The sequence below is a fragment of the Salminus brasiliensis genome, chromosome 17, assembly GCF_030463535.1.
Source record: "Salminus brasiliensis chromosome 17, fSalBra1.hap2, whole genome shotgun sequence".
NCBI classification, from domain to species: Eukaryota; Metazoa; Chordata; class Actinopteri; order Characiformes; family Bryconidae; genus Salminus; species Salminus brasiliensis.
Genome location: NC_132894.1, coordinates 25,063,426 through 25,090,131, shown reverse-complemented (window position 1 = coordinate 25,090,131; position 26,706 = coordinate 25,063,426). Strand labels below are relative to the sequence as shown.

The following is a 26,706-nucleotide window of genomic DNA, read 5'->3' as shown; positions in this document are numbered from 1 at the left end:
TTATGGTCTAAAATATAAAACATATTCTACTATTCATGCCACTATTTATTAAGCAATTATTTGCTAATAGAGATATGTATTTTGCACAGTGTGTAACCTGTCAGTCTTCTCTCTGTACAAGAATGTTCTAGCTGTGTATATTCTGATCCTATGACTTGAGAACAACCCACACCAAGAGCACCATTGAGCTACAACAATGAACCTCAGACTGAACAGCTCCCAAGGGAGGGGAGGCCTGCTAGGATCATCACAGCACCAAAATATGCGGCTGGACGTGGGCTTCTTGTGAGCCACACAGGCCTTTTTCTAATCAGTGCAGTCATGGAGAGTTGTCCGAATCAAAGTCTAATGCATTCTCAAGGCTGTGGCCTCTCCACACCAAAGTGTACAGCGAGGAAAACCACAGGATTAAGCAACCACCTAGATCTTATTGATATCCATAGGTTCTTGCTCACACACTCACAAAAGCGAACATGACTGGTGTGTTTTCCTCGTGACCTTTGTTCTTTCATCTTAATTCCAAACAGTGTAAGAATACAGTTGAAAGCAATTGACCAAAAGTCATGACAAAACCAGCTAGGAAGCCGATCTGGGGTTGTTTTCCGTCATCAGCACTTTACTTAAACTTAACACTTTGAAAGAGTACCAAGAACCCTGAAAATAAATACTGAGTGTGCCGCCACATTACTGAGAAAGCACTCTCTGCCAAGAATAAAGAGTCTGATCAGAGTCATTCCATCCATCTCTGCCAGCAAGAGTGAAAGAGAATTTAGAGACTGGAAGATGGGGATTTTTCAGGATGCCCATCACAGCTCCCAAAGTACAACAAGCAGTATGAATTATGCCCCCTACATTCGGAAAAAAAGGGTTCTATATCACAACTAATAGGTTATTTGACTCGTATTGGAACCCTTTTCTGTGTTAGGTGCTATATTGGACCATCAGAAACGATCCGTTTGGAATTTCAATGACTATCACTACCAGGGTACCTAAAGGCCATTATAAAGCCAGGTTTAGGCTGTTGATTGTCACTTTGACCCTGTTGACATGTGCTCACTTCATGTGTTAAGTACTAGTACTAAGTACTACATCTGCCAACACCTGGATTAGGCCAAGCCACAGATACAAATCCGATCACTCAAATCACTTCAGAAGATGGTCTAAGATGAATTTGAGCCACGTTATAGTGACGTAAATGCAGTCGCCCCTCCAAGACACATTTGACAGCTTTTCCCACTTTGCCCGAAGGAATAAGGTTATTCTAATTGGATTGAAAACATAGATTTAGGTTCCCTGGGGCTTTTAGTTAAATATGTACTATATGTACACACAGTTTTAAGCTTATCTACTATTAGCTCATGTACTATTCTCTATGACAACTGGATATTCTTGACACATATTCTATATTTTATTTGTCTATTTTGTCTTTAAAAAGACAGCATTTGTTGCTTGGACACATAAAAAAAAACCTATTTTGGAAATTTCAAAAAAACCTAATTTGGCATTTCAGAAAGGTACATATTGGTCTATTTATCCAAAAGTATTTAAACAGTGTGCAGGGCTACTGCAGAGTTAAAATTTAAACTAAAAACGGACAAAAATCGAGAGACATGTTTTTCATTGGACAGCAGCGATATGCTGGTCTGTGTTTACACACTGTTCAGTGTCGGTGTACTATGATCCTGACGCAGTGATATACTGATTGTAAGAGGCAATACAACAAACAAATAAAGCACAAAGTCCTCAGGATTCTTACTAATGAGAACTATTTTTAAAAAGACAGTTGGAAGCTGATTTGTTTACTTTTGGTATCTAGAATAATTACCAACAAGTTGAATTCCAAGTGGATAGTGATATCCATAAAAGAGTTTTAGAGGATATTTCCCACCCTGCCTGAGGCTACTGGGCCTGTGTCACGTGTTGGATGCATCCTCTGGGGCATCCTATCAACCCTGAGACCGGGAACAGGTCACAGAACACTGACATATATCTCAACACTCTGTGCTTTGCTTATCTCGCAGGATATTGACCGTTGGTGCAAAATACGAATTTCAATGCCTTTAAAAAACAAACATTCTTATACTAATGACTTCTCATATCTATACCCATTTGGAACACAGTGAACATATAGTTTTGTTTGTCATATTAAAACTGTGTAACTCTGTGTATTTTTTTTTTTACTTGTTCTTTTGTTGGTTTTATTATCATTTGAAACTTCCAGATGTTGTTTATATTGTATCAACATTTAATAGCTAATTGTCCAAAATTACCAAGAAATTAAATCCTGCCAGCCTGGTACAGAATCCCAAGTAGTTTCTGCTATGTCAACATGTGTGCTATTAATTCAGAATGGTTTTTTTCATAATGGGTTACCCTCTTAATAAACATCCATGATTTGGCTAAACTGATCACTGACATGTTGGACTCCATGTTGGATCTGTTGACCTACGTCAAACCCATTTCCACTAGGCTTATAGCTATGTAGTTTTCACACCTGTTAAAGCAATTTGGGCACAGGAAAACATTATCCCTGTATTGCTTAACCCCATCCGCTTCCCTGAATACATTTGTAAAGTCTCCATCAGTCATGTTCAGTGAAACCCACAGAGGCACCAAAATAAACCAGTGTCTTTTTTTCCAACGCTCCTGGACATTCGCCGCACCCTTACCACAAAATACTCCCATCAGAATCCTACTTTGCAGGCATCTGGGGAGTCTGAATAGTTTGGCCAAAGTGTTGAGTAAGCTATTGGAAGTGAAGATTGGACATCCAGACTCAAAGGGTATTATACAGTGTTTGAAACCCAAGCTTTCAGAGGCACATGTTGGAGTTTATTAGTCTGGTTAAACACAGATTTTCTTATGTAGTTGGTCAAGCTTTTAGTCATCTTCTCATAGCAACGACACCTGGGAATTCTGACAGTATTCAGACAGATTTTTCAGCCCAAAGACTATAACGTTCTTGTACCATAAAAATAACTTAAATAACTTTTTCTATCACTGAACTGTGTGTGTATTAACATTCACATAGATATTATTTTAATCACCCACTTGGTGATGGCAATACAGAAGCATTTGGAAAAATGTAAACAACTCACAATGAGAGCTGGTCAGACAAACATTTTTTTACGATTAGAAAAAATTTAAGTAACGTAAAGTAACCCTCACCCCACATTAATTCAGAAAATTTAATTGAAAGAATCCTCAGACTCATTCTACGGATTTGTTGATATTGTTAACAATTAACAATTTATCATATATTTATATGTATGTGGATAAATAGGCAAGCAAGTTGTTTCTTCCAAGCTTGGTTCAACCTTGAACAGCTCAGTCTGACCTCCAAAACCACACAGGCATTGGATTAAAGGAGCTGCAACCTAATAGACAAAAGGTTCTAAAATCTAAAACACTTGCTATGAATTTCCTTGCTATACTGGCTGGTATGCGTGGCATTTAGTGTATACAAGGTCAAAACCAGGCCATAAAACACTTTAGATAGATCCCTAAAATAGTCAAAATATTGAAGGGGAGGGAGCGGGAGAGGAGTTTCTCTAATTATTTCCCACACTGTGAACTGTGGTCCTGGGGGCAAACTGTCCCAGATGATGATGGTACAGTTGACCACAGAGATAAACTTGGTATAAACATAGAGAATTGCTGCTTTTTGGAGATCGACCCACCTACAAAACACTTGTGTCGGCTCACTCCTGCAGCACAGGTCACTAAATCAGATTTTCTAAAAGCATTTAAGCCCTAACCATAATCCCTATAAATCACCGGAGAGACATCTTAGCTGTCTAATAATAACCAATAATAACAGTGCTTGGTAATCCATTTTGACAAGCTCACAATGTTGTTATAAAAGGTTTAAGAGCGCCCCCTTGCTTCTGGTCAGTGTCAGTTCCGTCAACATACTATAGCAATGGACATAAATTACCTAAAATAAAAAACAGCCTATAGGCACATAGTTATGCAAATAATGTCCACAATATTACTCCTGTTGTACTGTAGTAACAAGTATTATTACAGTTGTAGAGGTAAAGTTGGACTCTTGGGAGGTTGGGGCAGAATGAAGGACTCTCAATAAGCTCCTAGCCTTTGTGGACAATAGCATCACACCCCCTGCACTCAACACTGGAAACACAGAAGCATATTTGGTGGTCATAAGGTCATAAGGCTCTACAAAGGATCTCCATACAGCATGCAGTAAAGACAGTACTGACCACCTGCTGACTGTACAACTCAATGTAAACAGTGTCCTGTTATGGCGCCTTCACTTTTATAATGCAAATTTATAATATGGCTGTTACTCTTTAGTAATGATCACTTTCAACGAGTTCAAATACCTCATGATAGCCAGTGAATAATAATAAACGTTCACGTGTATTGTTATATATATTAAACCCTATTAAAGCAATATGCTCAACAGTTAATGAATACAGATTATTACAATCAAACCCCAGCCCTCTGTAACTGACTGTAGGCCTTTCCAGTGGTAAAGGGTTTTCATTACTTTTAAAGAAAGTCATTTTTTGATCTGTCCTCCATCATTGATATTGGTAGGGTACAGAACTCAGGAGGCCCCTTAAGCACTTTGTCAGAGAACCAGCTAAATCTGAGTTGCCGAGTAGTTAAAAGCAAATGGTCTTACCTTCAGTACTTCTGACTGCAACTCCTAACACAAGAGTTTATCTATCCACATCGTCAGCTTGTCCAGGACCTGCGCCTCCGTCTCAGCTTTGAGAGGAGTGTGAGTTTGTGTTTGTGTGAGAGCTAGAGAGGGAGGCAGGGGGAGTGAGAGAGAGTTGAGTGCGCTGCCCTCTCAGTCCCACAACAGTGGCGAAAAAACGAGGAAAGCAGGAAGCTGTAAGGGGAAAAACCGTTAGGCTACTTAGATGCGATACGAGTTTATGAAACACACTTTGATACCGGCTTAACTTCAGAGATGAGTAACTTCTTCAGTTTGCTCGAGTTCACATATTTAGGATTTTTAAAATTAGTTACATTTTAGCCATTCATCATTTTTGTGTTTATTAGATTAGGCTCCGCTGGTGACACGGTGGCTGAACGGATAAGTTCAGGTCCTTCGATTCGTTTGCGAGCTTCAGCAAGTTATGCTCGACCAAAAGTGTCCCCCAAATAGAAACAGCCTTACTCTTCTGTCCTGATAGATGCTGGCCAATAAGAAGTGAAGGTTTTTAATATGATATTTTTTTTTTTACTGCTGCTCAAGTTCGGCTTTAGGCTCTTTTTACTGAGTCACATCAATTCGGCTCGCCAATAAGAGCCGACTCTTTTAGTTCGCAAATGACTTGTTTTTTCAAACGGCACCTTAGTCTGTTCCATTAACCAATTAGCCAACATGCATGACTCTAACTCCCTATAAGATCAAGCCACTTGAATAACTAAATCATTTTACCAAACCAAAAAACTGTATCACTGACAGTGATAAACGTTTTTGTTTTGAGATCGAAAACAAACGCATTTAGAGGTCATTTACAGCAATTATCATTAATCATTGTCCACCACATTCAGTTATAGTTACAGTTTTAAAACGTCCTCGATTACTGTGCATCAGTCATATTTATGTTCATCATTGTTACAACATATACCATGTTCTCTTTATTTAAAAAGGATGAAATATTCATTGATTAAATGTCCAATGTTTTGTTCTGCAAACCTTGCTGTAGGTAGGCCTGTCATTTTTTTATGTTCAATAAAAACCTTTTTTAGGAATCAGCAACGTTTAATTCCACTTGACTCATTATTTGCCTGAAGTATCTATACTTACATGAGAGTGCTTTTAACCTTCTCTACTCATTTTATCTCTCAGGAGGTGTTACAGCCTATCAATTGTACAAACGGACAGAAAACTTTTACCTCAACCGTCTTTTTAGCCTTTCGAAAAACCAAAACCATGCTAAACGTAATTGTAAGTATTTAACGACCCAAAAATCTAGGCTGAACTTAATTATAGTCAACCAGTCAGAACATCTTTACTGAATAAAAAAAAAAAAACACTGAATGAACCAAAATCTTGACATTGTCATAAAGAAAGCCTTTGTACTGTATTTCTAAAAAAGGTTCTCATGCCTGAACAAAACAAAATGAAACAATGCATAAATTACACAGAATTGTATTGAAAATTAGAAAGTACCGTTGACACAACATGAAACACTTCTTCCTCCAAACTGCAACATCCCAACTTGTTCATCCGACAGTTAAATTATTTGACTGAATATTTTTTCAACAAAAATGCAGATGCAAAACTGTCCTTTCACATTATTATGTGCACAGTTCACTCAAACTATACAAAAAGTGAAATTGTAGATCATCACATTTCTAATATTGTTAATTAACTGACACATAAGAAATTACGATGATTAGAGTTTGAAAGTAGACATAAGACTGGACATACTTGCCTAAAATGTAAATTAAATTAAATACCCTTCCTATGTGTGCCTAACAACACACAATAGATGTGATTCTTGTATATGTACAGGCTAACAAAACGTTCATGTATGAAGATCAGGGAGTAGGGACAATAGAAAACATTTCTGTATACAAAGAATTATACCTTCAAAAATAATCTGCAGTGCTCACTGATAAAATAAAGCATGTTTTCAATGTGCAGAATCTGTGGCTGAAGCAATAAATGTCACCTGTGTCAGCTGCATAATAGGACCATATCAGCTTTTATAGAAATTGGCACTTCTACCTCCACATTTAGCTGTGACTGATCTGCATCTCGAGTAAACCTTTCCAAACAGAGGAGCACTTCCTCTCATGCAAATTGAGTCCTCCGTCAAGTAAAAAGAAATCAAATCATGTAACTGTAAAGTGGCAGAATTTCATTAAAGAGATCATGGAAGAAACAACACGATAAACAAGTGGTGCACCCACTGTTGTTAATTAAACGCTTACACAGAAACACAGGGACAGACGAATGCATGTTTAAAGAGGGGCACTGCACTGGAGGGGGAGGTCAGAGTGAGTACTGGACAACAGTGGGGATGGAAAAAGACCCAGCCTTCGGGACACAGTGACTGCGCCCTGTATAATAAAGTCCAGGAGGGGAAGTGCTTTTAGCTGAGCACCACATGGCGATCGAACACAGACTTGCGCTGTTCCTGGACCTGCCTCCTCCAGCGCTGCTGAGCGTGCTCCACTTTGTTCAGCATGTTTGGACGAGAGCCCGAGCGAGACAGCACATCATGGGCATTAGCAAATGGCTGCTGGTCCTGGAAACACAGAACAACACAAACATGTGCATTAGAAATCTGAAAACACAGTCTCTGGTTCAAAAGATCAGTATTTACACTACATGGGGACACCGGCTCATTCATTGTTCCTTCCAGTACATACATGCACATATACATCCCATCTCATGGGTGAAGTAAAGAACACAGTTCCACTGCTTCATGCAGAGTGGTTTTATATCCCCCATTAGACACAGAGCCAATAAGTTCATATTTATTTGCTCCAGAGAGTACTATTATATTGGCAATACTTTTCTACAGGGACTGGACAAGCAGTCTTTGTGTGTTTGCACTTCTGTGTCAGCAATGGGTGCAGGCTGCAGTGAAGACAAATCGCACTTTAAACTGATTCCCTTGTGGCACACTTGACATTTTACAAAATGTTCACAGTGTGAACATTTGCTACTTCAGGCTACACTTTTTACAGAATCTCATTTATCCTTTTTTTTTGCCAATATTGAATGTAGCATTTTTATTGGGTGAATGACACAGTCTATTTGAGTATTGTTGCTGACCACATGCATTCCTGTATGGACACAATTTACTCATCTTCTAATGGGTACTTCCAGAATGATAATGCACAATGTCACAAAGCAAACTGACGTGGTAGAATGGCAGAATGCAACATTAGTGTTCCTGTAAAATCAGCGGGATGCAATCATGTGAAGACGGTCCAGAATGTAAAAGAGATGTTCACCCACTGCATGGTAAATGAGCCCACCATGTATTGGTATAGTGTTCCTAATAAAGTACTAAAAAAACAGCATTAGACATCAGTTTCACAGACACATACCCCAACATCATCATCACTCTGGATGAGCTGTGAGTGGCCGAAGAGGCGTCGCTTCAGGATGGGCTCTAGCAGCGTCAAATAAACCATGTAGAGCAGAAGCAGCCCCAGAACAGACAGGTAAATAATAATGGTCCCCTGTTTTAAAAAAAAAAAAAAAAAAAAGAAAGAAAGAAAGAAACCACTGTTCACTTTTGCCAAAAGGAATGCAGAATATAACTGAACCAGAACCACAGTCAAATGTTCACAGTTCACAGAAATTTCACTAACAGCAGCAAACTTACTTTAATTGTCCCAGAACTTCTCTCCTCATACTTGCATTCACAGCGCAAACAGTAAGCTTCCACATCTTTTCCCTCAACTGGCATTGGCTCCACTACATGGAGGCAGTTGCTGTGCACATGAATATGAATGGTAAACAACCTTGTGCACAATTACGTTACTCATCAGTATCAGCAGATAATGTCTTTTAAATAACAATAATCCGCATCTGGCAGACTGGATATTTATAGTTTGATGCTGTGCTAAAATATCTTTGTTATTTATTTGACAGCATTTGTAATTGTAAATTTGTGTGACATTTGTTTATGTAATACTGCTATATTTCTAGTTTTAAAACATCAATCTGATGGAGATGAAACATGATGGATATCAGAATTGGGCCACAATCCCCATTCTGGCACATCTCAAACATTAAAATTCTTAAAGTTGGTTTCCCAGTCAGAGGTTAAATCTAGTCTTAGACTACACAGCATTCTGAATGGAGATGCTCCTTTTAGTGAGAAATGTTTGAACGGATTACCAATCCTTCAGTGACACATTTTGATTGTAGATCTGTCCATCGATATCTTTGTAAGGTGGACAGATACACTTGCATCGAATATCTTCAGATTTCTGGAATGGAAAATCAACACATCAGACAGAAAAGCTGGATTTGTAAGGATGCAGGAACTGGACTCTAGCGCATAATAAACACCCATGGACAAAATGAGTTTTTATGCATTTACCCATCACTAGCTTAAATGTAGAACCACAAACTGACAGGTCAGCCTTTAACGTTTTAAAACTTCTCGTCAGCTAACCAACCCAAGTGCGTTACAGCTACAGGGAAAATTGCTAGCTGACATTAGCGTTATTAAGGCTAGCTGGCTAGCTAGGCTTAACCCTTGTGTTAAGGCATACATTGCTAGAAGGGTACGTTAGCTTATGAAGCTAAGCATACTAGCCAAAGTAGCTAGCTTTAATCTTTAGAAAGCAGTCTAAAACATGTCACTGAATTGTCTAATAGAGAATTCAAACGACATTACCTTAGCTTCTGCTTTCTGTGATGACAACATCAAGAGAAAACAAACCACCGTGAACAAACCGCCAGCGACCCTCAAGCTACGCGGATACATTTCTACGTGAAAACACCAACAGTGATATTAAAGCGTAAAATGGATGCCTTAAAGTGACGAGAACTAGACGTGGACGTTACAGAGTTTCATGGAGGTTAATCTTCAGCTTTTTCTTCGAATCTAAACACACAGAAGTGTCTGCTAGCTGACAGAAACTGCCCTTCCGCGAAAATCAGCTGACCATCATCAGCCTGCAGCAGCAGCACAGCTTCCCTCAGAAACAAGTCAGTAGGAACCAAAGAGGAACCTCTCATAGCTCCGGAGTGGCGCCAGCCATATTTGTGTTAGAAAAATCATAATTTTACTCCAAACGATTATTGTATATACAATTAAATTAGACGTCTTTAACTAAAGGTGACCATGCATCTATAGGTGCCTATATGAACATTAATACACAAACATTTCTTCTTATATAAAGACTAACATATATCATTACATAACTTGGATGGACAAATAAACTTCTTTCAATTGTAAAATGAATAAAAATAGTAGAATAAAAAAGCACCTCTCCATCTTTTACTTTTTTAATTCTTTTACTTTTTTGTTCTCATGCAAATAAAAAATAATAAAACATGAATAAAATAAAGTCAGTTGACACCAAAATCCACTATTTTCACTAGGCATTCCTAATGTATTTCATTCCTAATGTATAACAGGCTATAACTGTATGTGACATCGATACAATAATTCATCTGATAACATCTGGATCTTTAAAAACAATTCGATCCACTTGATTTTCTTTCTTTAACTGATTTTACCTGCTGTCCTTCTCTCTTTAAGTTTCCAGCTACTCAAACTATGGCTGACACATCTAAGGTAAGGGGCCACATAAATCTGAATGTGTTGAGTGCTCTATTTTCTCTCTGGGCAGCCGGCAAAAAACCTGATGCATTGTTTTTATTGTTTATGGGTTGTAAGGCACTCAAGATGGCCAATTACAGTGGGGAGAACAAGTATTTGATACACTGCTGATTTTTCAGGTTTTCCCACTTGCAAAGCATGTAGAAGACTGTAATTTTTATCATAGGTACTCTTCAACTGTGAGTGATGGAATCTAAAACAAAAATCCAGAAAAATACATTGTATGATTTTTAAATAATTAATTTCCATTTTATTGTGGGAAATAAGTATTTGATCATCTATCAACCAGTAAGAATTTTGGCTCTCACAGACATGTTACTTCTTCTTTAAGAAGCCCTCCTGTTCTCCACTCATTACCTGTATTAACTGCACCTGTTTGAACTCGTTACCTGTATAAAAGACACCTGTCCACACACTCAATCAGTCAGACTCCAGCATCTCCACAATGCCCAAGACCAGAGAGCTTTGTAAGGACATCAGGGATAAAATTGTAGACCTGCACAAGGCTGGGATGGGCTACAGGACAATAGGCAAGCAGCTTGGTGAGAAGGCAACAACTGTTGGTGCAATTATTAGAAAATGGAAGAAATGCAAAATAACGGATAATCTCCCTCGGTCTGGGGCGCCATGCAAGATCTCACCTCGTGGAGCATCAATGATCTTGAGGAAGGTGAGGAATGAGCCTAGAATTACATGGCAGGACCTGGTCAATGACCTGAATAGAGCTGGGACCACAGTCTCAAAGAAAACAATCAGTAACACTATACGCCGTCAAGGATTAAAATCCTGCAGTGCACGCAAGGTGCCCTTCCTCAAGCCAACGCATGTCAAAGCCCGTCTGAAGTTTGCAAATGACCATCTGAATGATCCAGAGGAGGAATGGGAGAAGGTCATGTGGTCTGATGAGACAAAAATAGAACTTTTTGGTTTAAACTCCACTCGTCATGTTTGGAGGAAGAAGAATGATGAGTACAACCCCAAGAACACCATCCCAACCGTGAAGCATGGCGGTGGAAACATCATTCTTGGGGATGCTTTTCTGCAAAGGGGACAGGACGACTGCACCGTATTGTGGGAAGGATGGATGGGGCCATGTATCGTGAGATTTTGGCCAACAACCTCCTTCCCTCAGTAAGAGCACTGAAGATGGGTCGTGGCTGGGTCTTCCAGCATGATAACGACCCAAAACACACAGCCAGGGCAACTAAAGAGTGGCTCCGTAGGAAACATCTTAAGGTCCTGGAGTGGCCTGGCCAGTCTCCAGACCTGAATCCAATAGAAAATCTTTGGAGGGAGCTTAAAGTCCGTGTGGCCCAGCGACAGCCACGAAACCTGAAGGCTCTGGAGGAGATCTGTATGGAGGAGTGGGCCAAAATCCCTGCTGCAGTGTGTGCAAACCTTGTCAAGAACTACAGGAAACGTCTCATCTCTGTAATTGCAAACAAAGGTTTCTGTACCAAATATTAAGTTTCTTTTTCTGGTGTATCAAATACTTATTTCCCACAATAAAATGGAAATTAATTATTTAAAAATCATACAATGTATTTTTCTGGATTTTTGTTTTAGATTCCATCACTCACAGTTGAAGAGTACCTATGATAAAAATTACAGTCTTCTACATGCTTTGCAAGTGGGAAAACCTGAAAAATCAGCAGTGTATCAAATACTTGTTCTCCCCACTGTATTTCAAAATGCTGATAAGCTATCCGAAAGTGTTTCTTTGCATCTGGGGGAACAAGCATATTTGCAAATGGCACGCCCCAATTTGACCTCATATATGTATATGAAGCACACTAGGGGTGTAAGAAAAAGTATCCATTTCCATTGGTTCATTTTGTGTTGTGTTTAAACCCTGACCACTAGATGGCTCTTATACTACGCTAGATGGTCTTATACTCTTCAGTCTTCAGATTTGATGTCTGTTTTTGATACTATCCTAGTCTTCCTAAAATTTGATGAAAATGTACATTGGTATCTGACACATATCACATACTACTTCCCTACTTTACAGAAGGCTGTTCCAAAGTAAAGAAATCTGCGTTTACAGCCCAGAAATACAGCCTTCTGAGCTTTTTGGATGACGCAACTCATGTATCCTTCACCACACAGCGTGCTTAGAATGTCCCATTTGTGTGCCCAATAGGCTGCTAAGACATAATTTTTCATAGGGCAGTCCTACTGAGGACCTGCCCTTCCTCGGCTGCCACCTAGACAGCTAATGTTTCATGCACATGTTTTGACCGTGAGCCAATCACAAGAAAGCCCTCAGCTGCTAAAGAGCCAATTGCAGTCTTAATTGGCAGAGTTTGGGGTTGAGCAGTGAGTGCACAGTTCCCACTGCTGACAAGTGCTTAAATAGCTTTACATAAACCACAGCGCAACATTGATGAATTAGGGCCTCAATAACAATGGTTTTTATTTAAGGTTTCGGCTTAATCGTTATAAGCATCATAACATAAAAGCGAAACAACACCAAGTTTATTTGTTTTTATTTACATGTTAGATGTACAGACATAAAAATATAGACTTTAATTTAATCTCTATAACATAAAAGAGTAAGTAGTCCACGCTCTTTTTGTAGTCAAAATATACCAAAGATTTCCCAGAATTTATCAGTTAGCAAATGTTTTTTTTTTCTAGGTAAATGTAGCTGTGTGCACAATTAGTGTCCCAGGTTCAAGCCTAAGCCTGGACTAAACTGAATTTTCAGTGGCTACTCATCACGGGCACTGTAATTTAGTCCAAGACTAGGTCTAATTCATGCCTGGAAAACCAAACCTTTCCAGAGACAGCACAAGGCCCTGCTCTTGCTAAGCTTACTTAACAACTAGTGCTGCCTTGGAATTGCTGACCTGGAAAAATAAATGTGCATTCATTAACAGGTTTATTACTGCAGACAAATGAAGCATACAGATCCCCTACCTGGGAGGCACCATACAAAAACAAGAAAAACAACACCACTGAGAGTTTCACTAAATCTAATACCTTTTGTACATAATATACAACACATTCAAATCATAAATGCTTTAACTGACACTAAATCCCTAGTAGTGCTTTGAACATTAAAAAATAGAGGATATGTACTATATATATTTCATATGCCATTTCTCATATCAATAATCAATCAACTGAGAAGATCTATTCTTTTATTTTTCCATGCCAACATGACTGGCATACAGTACAGACTACAGTTTTACAAATTAGGGAACGCTTAATATAATGTGGTAAAGGAATTACTTGTGTGAAAAGCATTTGGAATTTGAAGTTAAACTTTTTAGGTATTTGATTTATTTTTTCTCAGAAGAGAATGCATCATCCTTTTTTGTTCTCACCCTCAGATGCAGGTACAGATGTAAGCCTAAATGCTTAGGACCATGAAGTGCCCTGCCTGTGTCTTTCATCACACTGACATCTCCCCATACCTCTTGTCTTTACAGTTACAGTGGCAGCTACCTATTCATTCAATGGAAGTGGAAGTTTTTTCCTGGTGGAAAAATGTCCCAATTCTCCATCAAGAAGAAAAAAATCTTTGGACGCCAGTCGCTTCTCTTCAGCACCAAGACGCACATTCCGGCCTTTACCCAGCTGAGACAATTTGGAAAAATCATCATTTTTTTCCCAGGTTCATAATTCAGTGGCTGTCCGGGGTGCCAAATGACTCCATTAAAAGTTCTCTGCAGATTATTTCTAAGGACGCAAAAATCGCAGAACTTTGGAGCGTAGAAATCGTATAAACGATTTTGGGAACATTTCTCTGGACTCCTGAGCCGTATAATTGAAGAAGTTTTGTGGATGAGCAAGAACATCAAAGAGGCACTTCATTAGTTTCTTGTCCTGGTAAACAAAAAAAATCCGAAAATGAATTAGAGATAAAGATAATTAGAAGAGAGGACAGAGTAGCACTGCCTGTATACTGAATACACTGTCCTATTTATTAATATACTCACCCCTATTCTCACATATCCCACTTTTGCTAAACTTACGATACTAGAAATAACAAATACATGTCCTATAAACAGCTTGCTATATCTACAAGGCACATATGAACTACAAAGCACAGATATGCAATTTTCAGTTAATGACATTGTAATATGCCACAGGAGTCCACAAACACTAGTTTGTACACTACTGAGAAGACTATTTGCTTTGACTTTCAAAAGAGCTCAGTAACACTGAAGTAACTGATCACAGTGATTTATCAGTCTACTCATGCCTTAGCAGAGCTCAGTAACACTGAAATAAATAACTGATCAGCTCAGTGATTTATCAGTCTACTCATGCTTTAGCAGAGCTCAGTAACACTGAGATAAATAACTGATCAGCACAGTGATTTATCAGTCTACTCATGCCTTAGCAGAGCTCAGTAACACTGAAATAAATAACTGATCAGCTCAGTGATTTATCAGTCTACTCATGCTTTAGCAGAGCTCAGTAACACTGAGATAAATAACTGATCAGCACAGTGATTTATCAGTCTACTCATGCTTTAGTAGAGCTCAGTAACACAGAGATAAATAACTGATCAGCTCAGTGATTTATCAGTCATGCTTTAACAGAGTTCAGTAACACTGAGATCAGCATCCTTAGTATTATGCCCAGACCTGTGGTTAAGTCAATCCATTTGACTTAATTATCTGATGTTAAATTATTTTGTCACACTGTACATGCAGTTTAAAATCACCACACATGAGAAACCAGTGGAGTCCTTGTTATCTTATCTCAGAACACAGCCTGACTCACTCTCTCTAGCTCTCTCGTTGCCTGCTTTTGATGGACTTTATTTGTGTATTTAACTGAGGGAGCCATTTAACTGTTAAATATAGTAAAACACATTTCTGCACTATATGAGTATCCGTGAACTTATATAGTTTAAAGGCTGTGAATATAAGCTTTGCTGTCTCTAGAGGTAGACTTTATTCATTACAGAAAAAAAATGTTAGAATTGAGACACTGTGCTGCATTACTACCACTGTCCACAGGGTGGCATTATACTCTCATTTGTCAACGCATTACTAAGTACCCTGTAGAAAATTTATCAAAACCTTCAGCATACCTTAAGTATTTCCTGATGGTTTTCAGAGGCATATAGTCTTCCATCCCTAACTATGTCCTCAATGAGCTCCTGGTAGTCCTCTGAAAAGAAAAGGACAACATTTTCAGTGTAAGACCACATTTATCTCCTGCTTCTGCATCTCATGTTTATTCCACTTATGTTTGACACTTACCATCATATGTTACGTAAGGCACCTGGAAGCCTTTGCCACTGTTGCCCTCGTTAGACCTGAACTGGATCCACAGCTTCTTGGAGCGTGAAGTGAAGGCAATAGGCCGCTCGTATGTCTGGCACGTCTCATATGTCGTCACTGAATTTGGCAGCGCTGTTAGACATAAAAACAAGCTTTTCTTACACACTTAGCTAAGGTAAAGTGCGTATTCCAGTGTGTCAAGTGGTGTATTCCAGGTGAAAGAGACGTGGGTAATGGTTTCTCATTACCACCCAAAATTCCTGGTCAGCTATTTGAGTTCACATACTGTAATGCTAAATACGTGGGCTGGATTACAACATATTTCACTTACAGCTTTTCCGCATGACTAAGTAGTCCCCACACTCATCTTCCATGGGCAGGAAGATCTCAGGGACAACGATAAGGATCCTGCGCTTGGGGGGTGGATTGATGATCCAGGTGCACTCGATGTTGGCTGGGTAGTTGCCAGGATAATTGGGTGACTCAATGTACCCTGTGAAGTCTCCCAGCTCTCCTCCACAGTGCCTGTCTGTGATAGGGTCATGAGAGTATGTCAAATAGTGAGTACAATGAGAATAATAAGACAATTACCTGCTAATAAGACTGGTAAAGCAATTCTCAATGAAAATGCCACTCTTGATGTAGGCAAAACGTAAATAAAAGTGATGACTGGGACTAAAGTAATACTGGAAGCTTATAGCCACCAGCGTAGCACTGTCAACATGCTTTTTTAAATCATCATACACATGCCTGAAACCGTGTTGAAGGAGGAATTTCATATTTTTGGAAGCTTCCTGTCCTGAAATATTCCCTGATCATTTGTGAATTACTATGTAAATAAGTATGTTATGTTAGATGTAAGAACAGTGTGCTTACATTTTTACTTGGGTTTATCCGCTGCTTGTAAGGTAGGCTTGTTATATTAGGTTATTTTCTAAGTTATGTCTGTCTTGGTAAGACACGTTTGTTAGGCTATGTTTAGACTACTAGCCCAAATCATATTTTTGACATGTCTAGGTTCTATCCAGACTGATTTTGCATAGTTTGGGCAGCCAAAAACCACATTAAATCCATACCACATTTGGTGGTTTAAAATGCGATTACAATTGATTTGTACAGACGCGTCTTAGTCTGAACGTTCTGGACACTCAAATCAGATTTCCAAGTTTTCTTAGCGTAACTCACAACACATCAGCAACCCACGCAGATAGGTTTGTGATGTCCAGACACACAAATCCGATCTGATCATTTGCAAATAACAGTGCAGCCAGTTATCTCACCAGATCTTATTTAAGGAACAAATCCGATTTGCCTGCAGTCTGACATAACCTTCAATTCAGGTGGTTTAAGGTGAAGTGTGAATTGCAGGGGCGAGACAAGCAGCCTGCAATTCTAGATAAATTAAGTGAGCATCCACACGTCACAGTTGGTTGGACCACTTGGACCACTTATTGACTTGCAAATTTCATTTTTAACATTCAAACTGCGTTTTGGCCTGAATTGTATTTTTAAGAAACACATCAGTAATGGCAGGGGACATGCAAGATGTTCTAAGGCAAAATAGTACTATATTACTGTACAGTACAATAGTAAAACAGAACTATCATGATATAAAATTGTAAATTAAGATTGTTGGCTGAAAGATCACTTTAATCGTGATCTTCTTCAGACATTCTTGTGGCCCCACACTGACGTGCAGAAATAGTACACAGTTTTTTACTGTATTTCCAAGGCAACAGCCTTTCTCTGAACTGCACATAAAATAACCTTCATATCTGGTTGCTTACTTTTGCACTGTGTTATGTTGGTTGAACCATCAAAGTCAGTGGTGGTGTTTCCAGGGCAGGCCACGCAGAAGTTCTGGCCAAACTCCACCTGATATGTTCCCAGAGGACAGCGGATGCAGCGGTGAGTGCTGGTGTTGTAGTAGTGCCCTGGAGAACACTGCACTGTGGAGGAGACACCATAGAGCATTGGATACTGTATGCCCAAGAAGTCTTGCCAGCATACCGACAGCATTTCGTGAAGAATGAAGTAATCAGAAGTAAAACCAACTATTCTAACAAACAAAACAGTACTCAAAGCACGCTATCCTCACCTTTGGTCTCACAGGCCTGGAAGGACACTTCACCCTCGTACTTGGTTATGAGACTTCCCCCGCAAGCTAAACAGGAGGTGCGACCCGTTTCCGGCTGGTAGGTGCCTCGGGGGCAGGGCCGACACGGCACAAAGCCATCGTGAGAGAACTGCCCAGGAGTACATTGCCCTAAAGTGCAAAAAAAACAACAACAAAGAAAAAAGTTATAATGCCAGAAAGGCCAGATGTGGTTTCTTCCCAACCCCTGTAGCTCCTCTCAGAGAAAGCTGGCTAAAGTGAGGTAATGTAAGTTCATTATCTTGGACCACACAGACCTTCCTACAAGTCCTGAGTGACATCAACAAACTGTCTGCCATTGAGACAGACTTGATAGCCCCCTTTTGTTGTGTCTATCAGGAGAAAGCAGTAGATTAGATCTGGGCCTTAGTGGCTAACTGCCTGTGATAACAGTGTGCTGTCGAACAGAAACATGGTGGTGCCTTTTCCTTCTCACACAAGGCAGCTCAGGGATCCTTTGTAAGTGTGAAATAATCAGCAGTGAGAGTATGTTCAGGATTCTTGTATATGACACAGACACACACACACCCCCCACAGCCTCTACTAGATTTTAATCAACACAGGTAAGCTTCCTACTCAATCCTACACACAAAAAGCAGGATGTGATTCATACAAACACTCCCAGAGCATAAGAGAAAAAGACTGATAGAGCAAGCTGTAAAATATAATGTTGGTTAAATGGAGATTTGCCAAAAGACATGCAAACAACTGGCTTGCCAACAGTTCAAACGATCTGAGAGCAAAACGACCTCAATGAGAGGGTACGCCTTTGAAAAAAGGTTGCCAACTTGTCTGTTCAAGGAGAGCTCTGCTACAGATATGGTCTAACCTCCACACTCCGCAATGCTCTGGGCTCCTGCGGCTCTCGGAGTGGACCTGCCCTCTGGCCCTGGGCATGCCTCACACGACACTTGTCCTTCCTCGTCTTGATACGTACCAGTAGGACACAACATGCACCTCCCCCGCTCAGTGTCGTAGTATGTTCCGACACTGCAACTGACTGGAGGGAAGAAACAAAGAAAAAAGGTTGATACATAAAACATCAAACTAGTGGAGGGCCACTCGCATTAACATAAACAGCAGCCTCCACATTAAAGTAGTGATTCTTTGGTTTTTCACTGGAGCTAATGAGGCTAAAAATGCAATAAACTATACTTAATGTTCAAGAGTTTTATTGTCATATGCACAGTAAACAGGCTGTTACACTGTACAAGGAAATTCTCCACTACTCCTCCACTAACACTTACAATATTAATTAAAAAATGTACACGTTAAATATTTACAGACATAACTCAGCTAGAGACAAAATTAATGAATGAATGTAAAAAGAAATAGACATGCATAGGTTGCTTAGTGATGTTAATATTGCTGTATTGTGTTGTAAGTTACTGCCAAATGCATGGCAGTTTCATGTGCAGTATTGTGCAGAGAGCCTTGTAATAAAGTGCACTGTGCACTGACAATGACAATAAAACACTGACAATGACAACAAGCAAATAATGGAAACTTAGTCACTGCATTAACATTGCAGAAGCAGTATGCCTTATCACCTAAAGTGAATTGTGCTATTTATTTGACATTATTTTACTCCAGTTTTGGATTATGGAGTGCATTATTAATATCATGGCATGTTGGATCATTGACTTCTGGTGAGATCTGGCAGAAATTTCTGTATTTTGTATTATCACAATATATAATGCATGTTTCACATTATGCATTTTTTTCAAGTATTGTGCAGCCCTAATTTCTGACACATGATACATAATGCTGTATATGTTAAAAAAGAGTACTAGTCACCAAAAGTAGTACCTTTGTCCAATTTTATAGACAACCGTGTGTGATTTAATGTCAGGACCCAAACCATATAAAGTCTTGAGATGTAAACAATAATGTAAACAAGCACAGTGGCAGTAATAGAATCCAGGGGGTTTATATGTATATGTTATATATTTTCATTATGGTAAAAAAATAATGTAAAATCTGACATTTCATGTAGAAAGAACTGTATGTATCTCCCTGCTCTGAATCTTTGTCCACAGAACTCTAAGAACTGTAAATAATTGTCTAAAGCATCCAGCAGCAGAAGCAGAAGCTTTTAGAGACCTCCTATCATCACTACTGAGAGCATTTCACCAATGACTTTATTTACATCCTAATGAACGCATTACAAAAATGCCCTTTCAACAGCACAACATGGTTTAGACCACATGTGTTTGTGAACTACTTGTAGAGAAAACTGTGCCCATTTGATTTTTTTGGCCACACCTTAGCATTAAGCTGTTTAAAAGGGCATCACGAATTGTTCTGATGCAGCTATGCCAAAAATTCAGACAAACAGGAGAGCTAAGCTTCTCCACAGCTGCCTGGTTGTGCACATCAAAAAGCCTCGTACACGCACACAATCCCATCATAAGCACCCAAACCTTAGCGGAGCAGACGCTGCACTCGCTCCGAGGCAGTGTTTGCCCCCCTTACCTCATAAGAACCCATAAAGGCTGATTACAGGGAGGCCAGCAAAGTCTTTTTAATGTTTGCTTTGTAAAAACAAAATCAGACAGGGCAATTTATGGCAAAGCCTTCCAATGTGGACAGAAAGTGCTACTGACTCCGCTCGGGGGAGAACTGATGTAGTGGAAGATGATCTATGTATCTAATGAAGTAAATTAGGTGCCTTAAATAATGTTGTCAGTTTGGCAATGCTCTCATCTTAGTGTCTGTTTTTGAAACAGCCAAACAAACACTGCATCTTTGCTTTTTAATAAAAAAGAAATAACTCTCCAAAAAGTAAATGTAACTCTCAAGAGCTGTTCCTTTTTTCTTTCCTTTTGTTTTTTTCCCCTGAATGACCATGAAAAACCACTGCAGCATTGTCTCAGCCCGGAAAGGAAGAAGATAGAGAGAAAAAGAGAGTGAGCAAAAGAGAGAGAGAGAGTGATAGAGAGAGAGAGAGAGAGAGAGAGAGAGAGAGAGAGAGAGAGGAACAGAGTAAAAGGAGACGGAGAGAGAGAGAAAAAAAAAACCTATAGACCTTTCAAATGCAAAGTGGTGATTCTATTGAGTTCTCGAATTGATGGCCCCAAAGAGGTTTAAAGGACCTTTCACCTCTATTCAAGTCTCCCGGACTTTTGCCTATTTGATGACATAGGCAAACACTGTGGTATCACAGCGGTAAGGAGCTGAACCCAATAAAAGGGGTCAGGATTGTGAATCCCCCCATTGAGGGGAGCCCAATCGCTCCCCGCGCCCCATCAGGCATGGGGCCCAAACAGCTGATGCTAATTGATTCCCATGGTGTGGCTGAAGTCAATTTTCTCGAGCAGTTCACTGGCTGGGGTCACATTGAGTGGCCCTTCCTAAGGAAGAATTTGGCACTTAAACTGCCCGGTTGAATCAACAGCCCCACCAAAACGTCTCTCTTACGAAAAACAAACACCCCAACAATAATGCAGCGCATTTATACGCTAAGAAAGAGAGGAAAGAGAGGGCAGCAAAACGCGCAAAAGCTGTCCAAACAAGCTGCTTTTATTTCTTTTCTTGATTTAAGTGAAGTAGAAAGGATTGTAGCTGGGGCTTTTCAGTTGCTTTGAATGAAGGGTGTAGCATCAACACGCATCATTAGGGAGGCCGCTGCTGTGTTCATAATCTCTCCTGATTACAGAAAAAGTACGTCATGTAGGGGTTTTGTAGTGCTGTAGTCAATTGCTCAAAGATAAATCTTAGTGGTTCGTAAGATGTTTTACGTTTTTTTTCACTCAAGAGTGAATGTGTAATGGATACTGAACAAATAGTAATCAGTGGAATAAAGGAATTTCCACTCATTTTGTAAAATTAAAAAGAGTCAACTGCACTGTAAAAAAACATAAAGGTGCTACAAAAGGTTCGAGTGATGCCCTAGAAAAAACTCAATTTTTGTAATAGAGATGTGACCATTAATAATAAAGAAACTGATGAAGAAACTTTTATATCAAGAGAAACATTCTAGGGTCTTTAAAAGATTCAAACTCACATATCTCTATGATAAACATGGTTCTTTATAGAACCAAAAGTGGTTCTTCTATGACACCACTCAAAGAACCATTTGTAGCACTGTTATTTTTATCGTCGTTATCCAATGAAAAACATGTATCTGCAAAATGTTGACTTTACAAGAAAAGGCAAAAATTTTCAGAACTTTGAATGGAAGTCAATGAAAATGAAAGGTTTATTCTAAGTAATTTGGAGCATTTCTATTGGCCTATTTATTCAGACTTATTCCCACAGTGCAGCTACACAGTGCAGCTAGATGGTTCAAATAATAGAGAAAATGTAAAATGGCCATAATACACTTTTTCATTGGACAGCAACAATATAAACAAAGCCATTCGGGGTGGTTTAATGCAAATAATTGGACTGTGAATGAATGACTTTATTTTTTAAGTGGTGGTGATTTTAATATGTCTTGTTGATAATGGTAAATTGGTGGTACCCTCCGCCATAAATGCACTAAAAAAACACATTTCAGGACAAAATGTGACTGCTTAACTAACATAAAATTATGTCTCAGGTATCAGACAGCACATTGCTGCTGTCCAATGAAAAATAAGTATCTCCATTCTGTCTATTTTTAGTTTTCTTCATTGTTTGTACCCTGTAGCTGCTCTGTACACTGTGTAAAGAATTCTGGATGAATAGACCAATATAAATGTACTTGGAATCAACTCTTATTTGACATTAACTTCCATTCAGAGTTAAGAACATTTTCAACCTTCTCCTATAAAGTCATCATTTTGGAGACAGACATTCTTCATTGGACAGCGACGATATGTATAACCATTTGATGTAAATAACTTTCAAGTTATATGGCTTTTGCGACATTAAACATTTCAAGACAACAATTCCAATTCTCCACACACTTCTATAGAATGCAATATTTCACACCATACCATTCTGAATTGCTTTGATTATCCAAAAATCTAAAAAATCAATTGAATTTCCTTTTAACGAGAGAATTGTTCCAAACACTGCTCACAATGCAGCTGGTGGCACACATTCCCAGGGGCTTGGGTAAGCCTTCAAGAGTCCTAATAAACCCCCTTTTCTCCCTCAGTGAAGCTCAGAGCCTGTGCTGATGTGGGGATTTTTCCTCACCCACTCCAAGCCCCACTGGGATTTACAATGGAGTGGGCAAACTGAAAAGTCTAAACAGCACTTAGTAAGGCAAGCCAGTGGGGGAGGTGGTGACGGGGAGGAAAAAATATAGCTCCTTTTAGAGGGGAGGGTTAAAGCCTCCTTTGAGCTGCCTCTTGGAAATTGTACGTCTGCGCCCCGTCATCCTCCAGCCTGCCTAATGATGCTATGGGTACTCTGAGTGAGACTAGTGAGACTAGCACCATGACATCAACACACCATTTATGTGTGCACTGGCATTAGTGTGACAAACACAGACAATAGCCCACACTATACAGAAATGGCCACTTTTCTCCAAGCTGCTGAAAATATTTGTGGTGGAAAATCTCTAGTATTAAAAACATACAGTTTATATGGTTCAGCAGGTTTCCTTTAGTTTGTAAAACTATTCGATAATAGCAATAGTACACTTAAGGTTGTGCGTCACAAAAACTAATGTTCCATTGATACAATCAATCTAGAGTGTGTGGAAACTGCATCACAGACTCTGAAGTGATGCAGTAAACTTGAAATGTCTAGAAATCTCGGCTATGCACTAAACTGACCCTGAAGCTATTGTATAAAGAGATTGATGAAAGTTGGTTAATAGTCACTTCAGTGGTCAGTATTATCAGGCTCAAGTGGAAACTGGCAACTAGAATGGATCAAACACACGCAGCCCAACCCCCGCTGCAACAGAAAGAAAGAGAGAATAAAAAAGAGTCGAGCAAACTAAGCCACAAAGTGGCAAGAAGTCCTCTAAATAGGGAGTACATTAAACCTTCTAAAAAACTATAATATATAAATGTGTGGAGTACAAAAGTTTTAAGGCTCTCGTAGTCAAGATTTGTGAACAGTTAAGTGAGCAGAAGACGCACTGATCGCTAAACAGCATTTCAACATTTTAACTTGGGGTATTATTTCTTTTTTGTAAGTTTTTACAGTGAAAACAAAAGGAGCACAATACAAAAGTTTGACACCCCAAGGCTTCTGAGCTCTCAGATCACTTCTACTAAAGTCTCTAGGGCTACTGTGTGTTGACAATCATTGTTAGGAAAGGCAAGCTATATATATCTAAGCTTTTAAAATACCTGACGCTCACAATGCAGAAGAACGCTATAAGAAGATAACAAAGCATTTTTAAGTAGCCTTTTCTTCAATTCATGGTATAATTAAGAATAGAAACATAAACAGGAATGGCGGAGGTCAAACTGACGTCTGATAGACTAAGAAAATTTGGTTTTGCCTGTAGACCTTCAGGAAGATTTTGCAGACTATGGAGATGTGGTGCACTTTTCTACTGTGCAGCATGCCCAAATAAGACATTCTTGAAAGAGTACTCAGTACTTTTCCTCACCACAAAAGTCTTGTGGACTGATGAAGTTAAAGAACCTTTTGGCTGCAATAAGCAAAAATAGGTTTGAAGAACAAGGGGTGCAAAATTGAAAGAAAAGAACACCAAGCATGGGGTGGATTAATTATGCTTTGGGCTTTGCAACATTTTGCTGGTGGAGGGAAGAGTGGATTCAATGACGTAACAGCAAATTCTGGAAGCAAACATCATACCATCTGTAAAAAAAAAGTTGAAGATAAAAAGAGGATGGCTTCTACATCAGGATTCTGATCACACAAAAATTAAGAGGTGCAAGATGATGGTTTTAGTATAAGTCCTGTAGTCTCCAGGGTCATCAGTGCAGGTAAACCTCAAAAGAAGGCAAGAATTCCAACAAGAATTTGGGGAAAAGACCATGAGCTGGGCGCAAAAAGTGTTAACCAACAATAAATATTTGAAAAAGGGGGTGTTACTAAGTACTGACCATGTAGGGTACAAAAAAATTTGCAGATTGATTTAATGCAATTCGTTAAGCACTCTGTTTCCTCTGTCAGAGAACCAAAAATGTAACAGACACAGCAAGGGACACATGAGAATGACTAAGAAGTACTTTTAATAGCTACTGCTCCTTTCCAGCCTAGTATCATTAAGAGGCCAGTGGGCTTTCAAGCTTTGTCGCCAACAAACCTTCCGGAAAGATCACTCTCCTGGTGCCTTATCTGCGTTAGAAACAATGAGTCATCCACACAAATGGCTGTCCAAGGCTCCTAAAACGTTTGGGTTCATTCCAGAGGTGCTCAGGAGAGAATGATGCCAAGTGGAGAACACTGTGTACATGGTGGATGTGAGCCATGCCAGCACTGGAGCTGGAAGAGTTTACTGAGACAGGAGCCAACAGCTTCCCCATGGGCCACTCTCCAGTCCCCTAAACCAGCCCCCAACACTGCACATGCCAGCTCTCTAACTCCAAATACTCTACACTGCACATGGCCAAGAATACTGTGGCCAAAATGGATGAACTTTGAGTTTCAGTCAAAATATGAAGGACTTATTATAAGTTACTATACATTCCATATGAAGGTCCCTGAACCAGTGTGTGATGGGTGCACACCTTCTACAGAAAACACACAAGAAAATGTCAGCATGCCATGCTTCACTTATTTTTACTTAAAAAAAATCAACAAAACATTCAGATTTGTCCAGAGGTGTTCAAATCTTTGTATACAACTATGCGTGTCTCCTTGTAGTGTCAGTCCTAAAAAAAATAATAAACACTTTATTTTTCACCAAACTAATGCTTTAAGATAACTCACCAGCTAGATAACTCACTAGCTCACCAGGCAAAAACAGTATTTCCACAGTGGTTTTTAGTCAATTATTCCACTAACAAGGTGCCAATTTCAGCTAGGGTTTGTGTGAGCCTATTTCAGCTTTTCCCCTGCTGTTGCAAATTGAGAACTCATATAGAGGTCTGGTGATTTTGTTGGTCTGTTGACGCATATTTGGAACAAATCACCCTACTCTCATCCTGAAAAGTGGGAGAGTCAGTGTTGTGTTTGGCTTGGACATGAGGCACAACATTTGTGGAAGACTGGGCTAAAATGGTCAGACATCTCAAGACATTGGTAATCCTTTAATGCCAGGACTGGGAAAATCACTGAGGCAATAATGAATAGAATTAGAGAAAAAGAAATGCTGCATGCGACTATTTTTTGGTTTTGGGGGCTTATTTACAAAGAAGTCTACTGCAGTGGGGTCTTTGGCTCAGTCACACTGCACCCGCCAAAGACTACACCCTACACATTACATGTGAATTCACATTTTATCAAATGTCTATATGTAAATAAGTAATGTAAACATTTCACAGATTTCATATTAAACCTGTACATTTTAAACAGTGCAATAGTGTATGTATAGTGTAAGTTAATGTGTCTATATTCTATACTTATTATAGTGTATTTTTACTTTTTTTGTATTTGATTTGTATATCCTTTGTATACTTTAAAATTAAGTACAGAATGGGGTCACTCACCACACTTTTTGTCAACCAGCACTTGTCCAGTGCTGCAGTGTTCAGGTGTGTCCGCAGTCCGAGCCAATTTCTTAGCAAGTTTATACTCCGAGCCCGCGAAGTGCAAGCGAAACTGCTCCCTGTTTATGGATTTGCGAAGAGTCCGGATGGTCTTCCTCAGGCGCTTCTCAGAAAGGCGCCGTACACATGCCAGGTCACAGCCCTCTGCTGAGAGAGACACTCAATACCAAACGTTCGCAATGGCAACACAACTAAGCAACATACACACACTCCGTAGAGCACATCCCCACACACATGCTCCAGTAAACTATATAAAAGAAGCTAACTCGATTCACACCAACAGCACATTTCAGTCTCTAAAACAGGAGATACTTTAACTAGTTGGTTTATTTTTAGTAACAAAGCAGCAAACCAAGCATAATTCAGTACAAACCATCGCTGTCACAAGAAAACTTTCTGAATCCTAAAATAAGGGAAGGAAAGAAAAC

General features: G+C 39.3%; 3 protein-coding genes across 5 annotated transcripts in view; all 3 read right to left on the bottom strand.

The window, feature by feature from the left end:
• The window catches only part of dennd2b (DENN domain containing 2B), a 55,612-nt gene extending 50,889 nt beyond the window's left edge, over positions 1 to 4,723 (bottom strand). Inside the window, exon 1 of the mRNA XM_072659768.1 lies at positions 4,652 to 4,723. The gene's annotated coding sequence lies outside the window, so the exon portion shown is untranslated. The remainder of the gene's footprint in view (positions 1 to 4,651) is intronic.
• Positions 4,724 to 6,120: 1,397 nt separating this feature from the next.
• tmem9b (TMEM9 domain family, member B) lies at positions 6,121 to 9,655 on the bottom strand. Its single transcript, XM_072660163.1, has 5 exons — positions 9,357 to 9,655; positions 8,852 to 8,943; positions 8,334 to 8,442; positions 8,053 to 8,187; positions 6,121 to 7,241 (listed from the first exon to the last, which is right to left on the bottom strand). Exons 1-5 carry the CDS (start codon positions 9,444 to 9,446, stop codon positions 7,086 to 7,088), a joined length of 582 nt encoding a protein of 193 aa, XP_072516264.1. The 5' UTR covers positions 9,447 to 9,655; the 3' UTR covers positions 6,121 to 7,085.
• Positions 9,656 to 12,792: 3,137 nt separating this feature from the next.
• Positions 12,793 to 26,706, bottom strand: part of scube2 (signal peptide, CUB domain, EGF-like 2) — a 31,790-nt gene continuing 17,876 nt past the window's right edge. For 2 of the 3 annotated variants that reach the window (XM_072659840.1, XM_072659842.1), the window contains 8 exons: positions 26,219 to 26,425; positions 18,538 to 18,708; positions 17,652 to 17,819; positions 17,341 to 17,502; positions 15,885 to 16,082; positions 15,533 to 15,685; positions 15,361 to 15,440; positions 12,793 to 14,141 (listed from right to left, as the gene is read on the bottom strand). In XM_072659840.1, coding sequence (XP_072515941.1) covers positions 13,995 to 14,141; positions 15,361 to 15,440; positions 15,533 to 15,685; positions 15,885 to 16,082; positions 17,341 to 17,502; positions 17,652 to 17,819; positions 18,538 to 18,708; positions 26,219 to 26,425 — 1,286 coding nt within the window. In that variant the 3' untranslated portion in view covers positions 12,793 to 13,994. The remainder of the gene's footprint in view (positions 14,142 to 15,360; positions 15,441 to 15,532; positions 15,686 to 15,884; positions 16,083 to 17,340; positions 17,503 to 17,651; positions 17,820 to 18,537; positions 18,709 to 26,218; positions 26,426 to 26,706) is intronic. The other variant, XM_072659841.1, reaches the window with a different exon arrangement.

Excerpts from the sequence above, each read along its gene's own strand:
- tmem9b (XM_072660163.1), bottom strand. The coding sequence starts at position 9,446 with ATGTATCCGCGTAGCTTGAGGGTCGCTGGCGGTTTGTTCACGGTGGTT. Across the intron at positions 8,944-9,356 it reads CACAGAAAGCAGAAGCTAAG|AAATCTGAAGATATTCGATG; the intron begins GTAATGTCGTTT and ends TTTCCATTCCAG. Across the intron at positions 8,188-8,333 it reads GAAGTTCTGGGACAATTAAA|GGGACCATTATTATTTACCT; the intron begins GTAAGTTTGCTG and ends TTTTTAAAACAG.